Source organism: Rhinopithecus bieti, unplaced genomic scaffold, assembly GCF_001698545.2.
Source record: "Rhinopithecus bieti isolate Rb0 unplaced genomic scaffold, ASM169854v2 scaffold_13207, whole genome shotgun sequence".
NCBI lineage: Eukaryota > Metazoa > Chordata > Mammalia > Primates > Cercopithecidae > Rhinopithecus > Rhinopithecus bieti.
Window position 1 is genome coordinate 4,158,431 of NW_016807866.1, and position 11,358 is coordinate 4,169,788.

At 44.3% G+C, this 11,358-nt stretch overlaps 1 protein-coding gene across 8 annotated transcripts in view; it reads right to left on the reverse strand.

Moving 5' to 3' along the window:
- Nucleotides 1-2,437: 2,437 nt before the first annotated feature.
- RUNX1 (RUNX family transcription factor 1) overlaps nucleotides 2,438-11,358 on the reverse strand; it is a 276,912-nt gene continuing 267,991 nt past the window's right edge. For all 8 annotated transcript variants that reach the window (XM_017883951.1, XM_017883946.1, XM_017883950.1 and 5 more), the window contains one exon: nucleotides 2,438-6,803. In XM_017883951.1, coding sequence (XP_017739440.1) covers nucleotides 6,403-6,803 — 401 coding nt within the window. In that variant the 3' untranslated portion in view covers nucleotides 2,438-6,402. The remainder of the gene's footprint in view (nucleotides 6,804-11,358) is intronic.

Below are 11,358 nucleotides of genomic sequence, written 5' to 3' on the forward strand. Positions count from 1 at the left end.
CCATGCCATCTCCTCTCCCTCCGAAAAAAAAAATGAACATGAGAACTTAGTTCTAATATATCAGTCAGGAAGGAGGCAAAACTGTCTGCTGAGAAACCCCAAGGGGTGGGGAGAGGCATTTATACATCTGAGGAAGGGTTGCATTTATTCATCTCTGAGTCCCCTTTAGATTCTGGGATTTAGGATTCTGGGAACCCAGGTAAGAATTGTCATGACCACAGGGCGGGCTCATTTTGAATAAAGATGTGGGGAATTCTGTGAGGTTATAAGATAAAGCTCAGCCAGTTCTTTCCCCCTACCCCCAAGAAATGGTGGTGACTTTGTGGAATCCTGAGCCACACTGGGAAACTCTGGTGGGGACTTTGTCTACATTATTGGAGGGTGGGTGGAGGGTGGGTGGAGTGTGGGTGTGAAAGCTTGGCCTTATACAAAGACAGCCCGAAGTGACTGGGCAACATGGAGCTGCTTCTAGAACACTGAACATTCTGAACTTTTGGATCCTCTAGGCTGGAGAGGGGTGGGGGCAGGTATTGGTGCACCTTAGCAGGGGGAGGAGCTGCCTGCCCTCTCTGGAGCAGAGAGAGCCTTCACACGGAGGACACCTGTGCTCTGTTTCCCATAAGGCATGAGGCCATCGGGTTGGGGGGTGTTCTACTGTCCTCAGCCAAGGACTCCTACCTCCTGAAGGAAACGAGAGCATAACTCCACATTTCCTAAGTGGGACTGTGCATTGTAACTTCCTTCCAAAGGGGACAGTGAAAGTGGGGGAAGATAAAGGGTAACTTTCTGGAAGAGAGATCTAACAAACGCTACTTCAGCCAGGCGATCAAGGTCAACATCAAAGCGCAAATGTTTCTTGTTTTCTTATTCAGGCCTAGGTTTCTTCTCTGAAATAACTTGAGCTCTTCGGAAGGTACAAAATCTCTCTGACATGAACGTTTGGTTTAACAACTGGCTACAGATGTGGTAATCAACGTCTCCCTGACAAGCTTCTGTTTTCTTCTTTGTGCATGGCCATGTCCATGTGCAGCCTGATCCTACCCCTATTTCCTACCTGTGCTCAGGAGCCGTGACTTCTAGGTCACATCCTTTCTTGCTGACCCCACTTTGGTTCCTGACATTTTTTTGTGGTCATCCTGCAGACCATTTAAGATCAATGTTAAAGCAAACTAAATATGGCCTGAGAAGGACTCCATATTTCTAGATTTGAGTCCTGTGGATGAACTGTAACCTAGCTTAATGGTCAGATAAAATTAAAAACCTAACTTAATAGTATGTACCTGTAACAATAGCGGAGGGTCGGTCAACCCCAGGGGCCATAATTCAACCACTCATAGACTGCTGAATGTTCAAACTGCGTTCAAATAAGGCAAATGCCAAGCTGTAACCAATCTCACCGTTTCTGTACCTCACTTCCGATTCCTGTACTTCACTTTACCTTTTTGGTCTATAAATTTGTTCTGATCACGAGGCACCCCAGAGTCTCCGTGAATCTGCTGGGATCCTGGGGGCTGCCTGATTCGCAAATTGTTCATTGCTCAATTAAACTCCTTTAAATTTGATTCAGCTGAAGATTTTCTTCTATCAGTCATGAGGTCCCACAAGCCAGCATGACAGAGTGGAAGAAACTTTAGACAGTAATTCTTGGTGGGAAGATACCTTGAGTTGAACCCAGAGTCTTGAGACTGAAATAGTAAAGATACTTTGCACGGGGTGGCGGTGAGAGAAGCATTTCTTTTAAAAAACTCCCAACCACTACCTAAGCCTGACTCCTGTAATGTACAGCAATGAAGGCAGATGAAGATGGCTGGTCTTAGGTTCAACATACAGTCTTCCCACTTTGTGTGTGCTAGTCTCATGTAACTCTTTTTAGTTTCTTTATTGCTATTATTTTTTAAAACATGCTTCAGGCCGGGCGCGGTGGCTCAAGCCTGTAATCCCAGCACTTTGGGAGGCCGAGACGGGCGGATCACGAGGTCAGGAGATCGAGACCATTCTGGCTAACACGGTGAAACCCCGTCTCTACTAAAAAATACAAAAAAATCTAGCCGGGCGAAGTGGCGGGCGCCTGTAATCCCAGCTACTCAGGAGGCTGAGGCAGGAGAATGGCGTAAACCCAGGAGGCGGAGCTTGCAGTGAGCTGAGATCCGGCCACTGCACTCCAGCTTGGGCAACAGAGCGAGACTCCGTCTCAAAAAAAAAAAAAAAAAAAAAAACATGCTTCAGTGCTCTTTCATATGCAGAGAAGCAACCCTGGGAGCCTGTGCCTTTTCCAGGCCCTTGTGCCTTCAGAAGCCAGGGTGTGCTGGGAGTACTGGGGGTAAGGGCATAGCTTCAGCCTGAAGCTTTTCACCGGAGTTATCTTTCTAGTGTGTGTGCAGTGGGCTTTACTCGGTTTCCCAGCCGTCCATCTCAGAGAAAGACAAAACCAATTGGATATGGTGTATGTAGTTGTCCAACTGTTTATTTGCCATTCACACTGATTAGAACACTGGATTTACAGAAGAAACTGTGGTACAAAGAGAGGAAGGCTCTGGTGGCTCCTGAACAGCAGCAGTCCAGCTGCCCTGCACAGGCTGGGCACGATGAATGCTCTCAGGAGAGGGGAGGTGGCCCACTCGACTGGGTACCATGGACTGTGTACAGTGGAGTGCCTGCTCTCCTGTGCTATCTAGAAACACCTGGGAGAGGGGTTTCTGGGGTATTCTCTCATGTCATCTGGCTGAAGACACGAGCTTGACAGTTCCCCTTTAGGAAGCGTTTGATACATTTGTACCAGGGAGAAAGAAGCCCATGCACGAATTTTCAGGATGTTTTGTTACTAAACCCAATAATTGCCACACAAGTAGACCCAAGGTGGGGGCTGGTTTAAATAGGACCACATCTCCCGTTGCTTTTTCAATAGATGTGTTATACCGTCATTTCAATTTGAAAGTTTATTTTTTTCCGTTGATTTTTATACATCCAGAGTAACACAAATAACCAACAGTTCTTTTTCTTTTTTTGCACATTCATTCCCCCTAGAACAAAAAAAGTGAACTTAAAAAAAATTGGAACCATGCTATTAGCTGTTTACAAAAGTGAGTAAGAAGTAGCTCATTTTAAAGTCTAAAATAAACAAAGTAGAAAGAAGCATTTTTTTTCCCTACAGTATTTAGCAAACCTAAGAAAAAGTCCGTAGAAACACACACAAAAAATTGAAAAAAAAGTTATAGGCATTAACAATACTTTATAATGAAGCTTAATCTATTTACACACATAAATACAATTAACTTTGTTGATGCAACTCTTCTGGAAGAAAAAAAAGAGCCAAATGATCAGCCTCATCAATACTGACCTGGCTAAAAACAAAATTCCCAACAAACACACAAAAATCCCAAAACAAATGTATACACTAGGGTAAACAAAAAGGCATTTTGTTCAGATGTAAAAAATGTTTTGTGAGATCACTGTCAAACAAATTTTCATGTATAAAAGACCCAAACATGTCATTCCCCCCAAAATAAAACCAACAAAATAAAATCACCAGGACGGAATGTCCCAAGGAAACAGGTATTTCAAGGCAGAAATCTGCAATCCTAAATTGCAGGACATTTGAGTGGAACCATTCATTTTCTTTCCAGTCAGAGCATTTCTGTTTATCTGCACAGAAACCCGAGGCAGCAGAAAGGCTGTCTATTTACTCACTGATTGTGATTTGCCCAGGAAAGCTTTTGTTGCTGCGTTTGGATAGCAAGCAGATCCAAAATGGTTGGCAATGTCTCTGCTCTGCTGGAAGAAACCCATAAACAGGAGAAAGGCTGACTCACCATGTTCCTTTATGTGAAGGGGGAAGAACTGGACCTTCTTGTGTTCTGAAATTTGGTACTGGGTGGGGGTATGTGCTATCTCCTTAAGAGAACATGGGAAAATGAGGAGAGAGAAAGTGGGATTTGGAAGATAGAGGAAGAGAGAAAAAAAGGGAGATATTGGGGGGAAGAGATGGAAGGAAATGTATTTTCAGATAGTGAGAAAAACAGAACTGAAATATGTGTCCATGTTGAAACCATAAATAGGGACATGAGTAAGCAGTAGAAATGCCTTATTCAATACTTCTCCTGGACCAGACACATGCAGTTATTATATGGGTGGCCTGAGGGTCTCATTGATACCTTAACTTTCCTGAGGGCAATGAATAAAAAGATACCTTAATCTACCTGAAGTCAATGAATGCAATTTTTCACACACACACACACACACACACACACAAAATGTGTGGCGTGAGACCTATCTCCAAAACAACTAAGGTCTAGTTTTTTTTTTTGAAACAATTAAATACTATATATGCTGGTAAGAGTCTGTGAAACTCTAAATTACCAAATCAGTGAGCCTACAATAGTGACAAGCCCTCTCCACACATGGCTTTGAGAGTAAAGGTTCAACGTGAAAGATTATCTAATCAGAGCGTGAGGCTGGTTTTGAGTTGGAATATCTTCAGGTAACAGAATTAAACTGAAAACATAATTTTTTCCTTCATTTTCTCCAGGATTTTGCAGGTCAGACATCGCAACATGTGCTGAAAAGAACATTTACATTCAATTTGGGGAAATGGGCTAATGGTCCTTTTCAGAAATTAAATTTTACATTTGCTGACATGTTGTGGTAATTTAGCTGCAGAAATGTAATATGGAATAATAGATGGAACTGAGTTGTGGAGGGAATCCTGTGGAAAATGAAAGTGAATATATTCCGAGTTTCTCCGAGATCTGCTCTAGCTCTTCTCTAGATAAGAACGACCTGACAACATAAGCTGCTTTACTCTTTAACTCTTAGCAAAGTGCTACTGCATGTGTGTAAAACAAATAATCAATATATATATAAGAAAACTCAAAAACAAGTTGTTTTAAATAAGTCCAGCTGTTTTTTGCTGCCTGCAGCCAAAGATTTGTCTAATTTGAATGCTTAAATTTATAAAATAAAAATCAAACACTGTTCTGAAGTCCTGCTTTCAAATACTCTTCAGAGTTGACCTGAAATCGTTGCAACGAATTTTAAGAGGTACGTTAAATAACCACCAGATCATTTGGAGCACACATATGTCAAAATCAGCAGTTAGGATTTATGAGTTGTACAACAACTGCATTCTGACCAAATCCTCCAATAAAAATAGTGCCATAAAATTTACAGTGACATTGGATACCTTTGAATTGTAGCCACGGACAGCAGTGACATGAATCTTTCCTGTCACACTGGTGCACAGGTAAAAGTCCACATACCCCATAGGGTAGGGTCTCAGCCTGGTGAAAGCAACACAAAGATGTTGTTGAGTGAGCAGCACGGGACAGGGGGTCTTGCACAGGTGGGACCATGTTTTCCCACTTGTCTCCACTGAGGCACACAGAGGGAAATTGGCTCCTTGAGGACTGCCTCTGGTGGGCCCCTAAATTGCTACAATCGTAGGCCCTAAATTCATTGATTTGGTTCCTATGGAAATGTGGCTCCCCTACACAGTTTACTTTGGCTGTGTTCTCTTACACAGCATCTGTGAAATTATCAGATGACCTTGGGGTGAGCAAATCCCCAGACAGAAATCGAATCCTCTCCAAAGATGTAATTACTGGCACCTGCCTCAACCCTCTGGAACTAGATTGACCTTCTCTGTTTTAAGGAGGAAGTTAGACATGAGACTCTTGTTGAGCCTGGCAGAAAATTCCATACTTCTGATCCTTAGAGTGACCCTCAGTGTCTAAAACTCCTATTAAAGACATTGCTGCGTGAGCTACCCACTTGTTTGATTAACATGAAAGGGAGTTTAATGTAAACAATACTTCTGGATAACCAAGTGATCACATTACTCATCCTTTTTTTCTAGCCTTCTTCAATGTGATACATTTAACTTTGGCTACTATCAAGAACAAAAAAAAATGTAGTACTTGATATTTTTCTTAATATAAGTACATTTAAATAATTAAAAAAGTATCAACACATAAATGTCTGAACATCAAGATACATAAATATCTGGGGATTCCTTGTGGGAATACAGTAGTTAAAAATGACCCAAAGCTGTAGCTGTTTCTCAAAAAAAACAACTACCCAAAAGTCCAAAAGAAAAGTTAAATAAAACTTAACAGAAAAGGGAATCATATTTCTTTCCATGGTCAAAGCAAGAAAGAAGCAAGCTCAATTTATATATATTTATATATACGTATATAAAAATAAAAACCACCCAAATGCAAATACGCATTTTGCAATTGATAAGGTGCGGAAAAATTAAAAATAAGAATTAGATGCCAAACAGGGCGAGTTGCATCTCCCCTCTCCCCCCACCCCAACCAAAATTCCACACTCTTTGGAATAAACAACTTGGTTAAAAAGTTAAGTCAAGGGTATAAAATCTTTCTTTTTATTCACAGCATTGCTAAATCAGAAGCATTCACAGTTTCCCTCCGGGAATCTTCCTGTTTGCTTTCCAGCGCGTCCCCTGGGTGCTGGGGCAGGTGGACACCCTCGAGGTGCGTCGGCTCGGACACCTCCGCGAGGACCGGGGCGCCGGCGGACGGCGGCGGCGTGGGCTTCCGGGGGCCGGAGGCTGCGCGGGCCTGACCTACAGCGAGATCCTGGCCGTCTGGCCGTCGGGCGGCCTCGGCCCCAGGATTGTGGCTGGGNCGTGGCCGAGCCCATGGCCGACATGCCGATGCCGATGCCCGAGGTGACCGGCGTCGGGGAGTAGGTGAAGGCGCCTGGGTAGTGCATGCGGGGGTCAGAGATGGAGGGCAGCGCGGGGAACTGGCGCGGGTCGCTGAAGGCCGTGAGGTCGGGTGCCGCTGCGGTGAGGGCAAGAGAACGGAGCGGGAGTGAGTGGGGGGTTGCGGAGGCTACAGCTCTTTCCTCTGCCCCCGGGGGCTACCCAGGATGATACCGCCTAGGAGGATGGGAAGCCACCCAGGATGCTACTGCTGGGGAGACGCAGACCACCCAGAATACTACCTCCCAAGAGGACGAGGATGCTATACCCAGGGGGACAGGGACCACCCAGGATGCCACCTGCTGAGATGACGGGGATCACCCAGCATGTCACCTCCCAGGAGTATGGGGACCACCCAGGATGCTATGCCCAGAAGGATGGGGACCACCCAGGATGCCACCTCCTGAGAAGACAGGGATCACCCAGGATGCTACCATCTGGGAGGATGGAGAGCACCCAGGATGCCACCTCCCAAGAAGATGGGGACCACTCAGGATGCCACCTCTGAGAGGAGGGGGACCACTCAAGATGCTACGCCTGGGAGGACAGAGACCACCCAGGATGCCACCACCCGGGAGGACAGGGACCACCCAGGATGCCATCTCCGAGAGGAGGGGGGCCACCCAGGATGCTAGGCCTGGAAGGATGGGGGACACCCAGGATGCTACTGCCCAGGGAGAGGGTTTCTACCCAGAATCTGCCACCCAAAAAAGATGAGGTCACCCAGGATGCTAAGCCCAGCAGGACGGAGACCAGGAGAATGCTACTGCCTGGAGGGATGGTATAATGTACAGTAATATAATACAGTAATATAGAATATCATGTAATGTAATATGACATATGAAATGATGTAGTATAGCATAATATAGTAGGTATAGCATAGATGTAATATGCAATAGTATATACTACAATATGTATAACATATATAAAATGTTGATATAATCCCAGGGTTGGCACACTGCAGCCTGCCAGCCAAATCTGGCTGCCACCAGTTGTTGCATGTCCCAGTAGGTAAGAATGCGTTTTACTTTTTTTAAATGGTTGAAAATGCAAAAAACAATACTTCCTGACCTGTTAAAATGACAGGAAGTTCAAACTTCAGTGTCCATCCATACTTTGGAACGCATCCTTACTCATTCTTTCATGTACTGCCTATGGCTGCTTTAGAGCCACTGCTGTAAAGTCAAGTGGTCAGTATAGAGACTGCAGGGGCCACAGAGCAAATATTTATTCTTTTTTTTTGAGACAGAGTCTCACTCTGTCACCAAGGCTGGAGTGCAGTGGTGTGATCTTGGCTCACTGCACCCACCACCTCCTGGGCTCAAGCAGTTCTCGTGCCTCAGCCTCTTGAGTAGCTGGGATTACAGGCGCCCGCCACCAGGCCTGGCCAATTTTTGTATTTTTAGTAGAGACAAGATTTCACTACGTTGGCCAGGCAGGTCTTGAACTCCTGACCTCAAGTTATCCACCTGCCTCAGCCTCCCAAAGTGCTGGGATTACAGGCATGAACCACTGCACCCAGCCCTAAAATATTTATTCTCTGGCCCCTTACAGAAAAAAGTTTGCTGACCCTCTATTTGATCAATATATTAATATACCAATAATAATATAAACCTAATCTGTGATATTAATATAACAAATGATAATTTGACACTATATAATAATTAATGTAATGGATGCATAAATATGTTACTGACACAATATGTTATACATAATATATATCCTAACACTATTAATATATAATAATACATTACACATAGTATTTAGGTTGAATGATAGAAAACTGCCATTTTCATAGGCCTTCAACAGTTGAAAAGTTGATAGTTTCCTAGTATTTAAGTGAATGTATGGCTCAGTAGCAACTGTTGAGCGAATGTCAGGGAATATCATTACCACTCCTCCTCTCCATATCTACCTTTATACTAGTTCCACAATTTTAGAAACAGTATGGCCTTGAGTTCACCTGGTATTCTCTATTATGCACTTCACTGGTTTGTCAACACAAGTAGATGTAGGACCTTGATTTATCTACTCTGTTTTTTGCACATGAGGACATTTTACCAGAAATTGTAAAGCTTTGTCTCTAAAACTCACTTTGTTACGACTGTGCATTATTTTGTTAGGATTATGCATTTACAGTTTCACCAACTGGCTTTAGGGCTGTCCTGTGGTTCACTGGCTCTGTCTGCATTTTTCTTACCTACAGGCCTCCCTTGGGAACTACGGAGGATTTGTGTACTAGGCAGGGTTCCCTATGTCTGAAGATCAGAGTTTCTCAACTGTGACACTGTTGACATTTTGGGCCAGATCATGATTTGCTGCGGTGGAGGGAGGCTGTCTTATTCATTGTAGGATGTTTGGCAGCATCTCTGCTTTACCCAGTAGATGCTAGTAGCATCCCCCTCCCCTCTTGTGACAACTCAGAATGTCTCCAGACATTGCCAGATATCCTGAGGGTGGGGTGAGGGAAGCAAAGTCACCCCAGCTGAGAACCACCACTGCAGATGTAGGAGGGCACCCTGGAGTAGTTCATGTTCCTCAGAATTATTCATTAAATGACCAGGCTAGGACTCTCCTCTTTATATCAGCAAATCCACAGACAGCAACAAACGGTAGAAACATGAATTCATTGTTTTAAAATGTGAAGTTCTCAGATCAACACACAAAATAACTCTTAAGCTCGGATGGCATGTGGCCTGTGTCCTTTTGAGTTCAGGCTGATAGAGAAAGTTGACAGAGCCAAAAGCTTGCTCTGAAAGGAAAGCTACCAAGGTGGATTAATCTGTTTTTGGAAGGCATCGGCAGTTGATCAACTTCCTCATATTTCAAGCCTATTATTCTAGCAGGGAGAGCTAGTGGTTTTTTTTTTCTCTCTCTCTCTCTCTTTCTCTCGCTTGCTCGTCTCTTCCACACCCCATCCTCCCTCCCTCTAATGGTCTTTTATTGCCCTAACACATTTTTAAAAATGAACTCCTCTGTACCTTTGGGGTGAGTGTGATGAGGGGATACACTCCTCATCAGAGAGGTAATTAAAGTTTATAGAAACAGCCCAAGTCTGTAGCAGATCCCTTCACTAATGAGGAAACCAGGAGTCTGACTTTCAAACAAACACTCCTGTTAATCTTTTCAAAGCCAGGCAGACATGTGGGCAGGGAAAAAGTTGTAAACGGACAGTGGTTCTGAGGCTGCCCTTCCTTGGCCACGCTCTAGTCAATTCTTGAGCCAGGCCACACCTCATTCCACAGGGTTCATCCCTGCCCACTTGTTGGGGCCATCTGTGAGCAAGCCTTGTGTCACTTGTTTTTGCTGACATGGAGAGCTGTGACATGTTTGAGAGTTAACAGGAAGCTTTACTCCATTTTTCCATTTAGATTTATAGAGTCTACGGAGAAGCTGGGACAGGAGGAAAAGCATTAGGCAAATACAGTCAGTTTGTTGTCATCTGATGCAATACTCTGGACACAAATAAATGACTCTGCCCATTATTCCTCTTGCTTCATTTGCCCTGAGACAAAAAGGTGAATCCACTGGAAAATGAATGAAAGGTCACCCTGTTTTACAGCAATGTCTGGACATGCTCTGCCGGTAGGTTCCAACTATTACATGGTAATGTGGTGATGGTACCAAGTTACTGGAATCCGGAGTGAGTCCGTGATTTGTCATGGACATAAGTACTGGAATGATGTTACGGTCTCAGCTGTTGGGGGAAAATAGTTCTTTCACTTGTGGGCAGAACATCCAAAGGAAAGAGCTGAAATGCTGCCTGTGATCCTTCTGTGTATACATGAGCAACGTCATACTACAAAAGACTATCCATTTGGTCAAACTATCTTTTTTACACACATTTTGATAATAAAATACCTTAGACCCTCTAGATATGCTCAGATTCAAATGCTCTGTTCAAATGTTTGTTTTCATCTTTGTGTCTTGTCTCAGATCCCTTATTCAGATCCATCAGTCTGCACAATTCACCCATCCAGCCATAGCTCTTCTGTCCTTTTGGCTGGCCTGGTGTCCCCTGATTCAGCAGCAGGGGGGAGGAGTTGGGGACCCCTGATATTCACAGGGAGTTTTTAAGAGTAGGAAATCTGGTGCTTAGGAGGTCCAGGTATTTTGGCTGCAAGTGTTTTCCCATTGATGGGGCTAAATATTTGCCATGACGGCTCAAGTCTTCGCTCTCCAGCTTGACATGGATGAAAGCAGCCTCGCTCCAGGGCCCCTCCCACTGCCCCCAGAGGATTAAACAACCTGAGCAGGTAATGGCTGCCTTAAAAGGAGCTTTTGCATGACTCAGATTAATGCATGCTGTCTGTCGCCCAGGTTGGCAGCTAAACATTAATTTTTTTTTTAAAAAAGAAAAAAAAAAAGAAAAGTAAACCTCTAGATGACAACTCTTTTCAGACAAGGTGTGGAGTCTGTCTGCAAAGGATAGAGAGAGAGACAGACAGAGTCCAAGTCCCCAGTGCAGAAGGAAGCCCAGGTGGGGCTGGGGCCGGGAAGAGGGACAGAGCACAAAGCTGTCGGGCTGGATTAAAAGGCAAAGCAGCCACAGAGCAGTGTCAGGTTCTCAAAGCTGTCGGCCAGGCAGCCACTTTCCTTTTATGTATTCCACCCCCCCCCCACCCCCCCCCCCC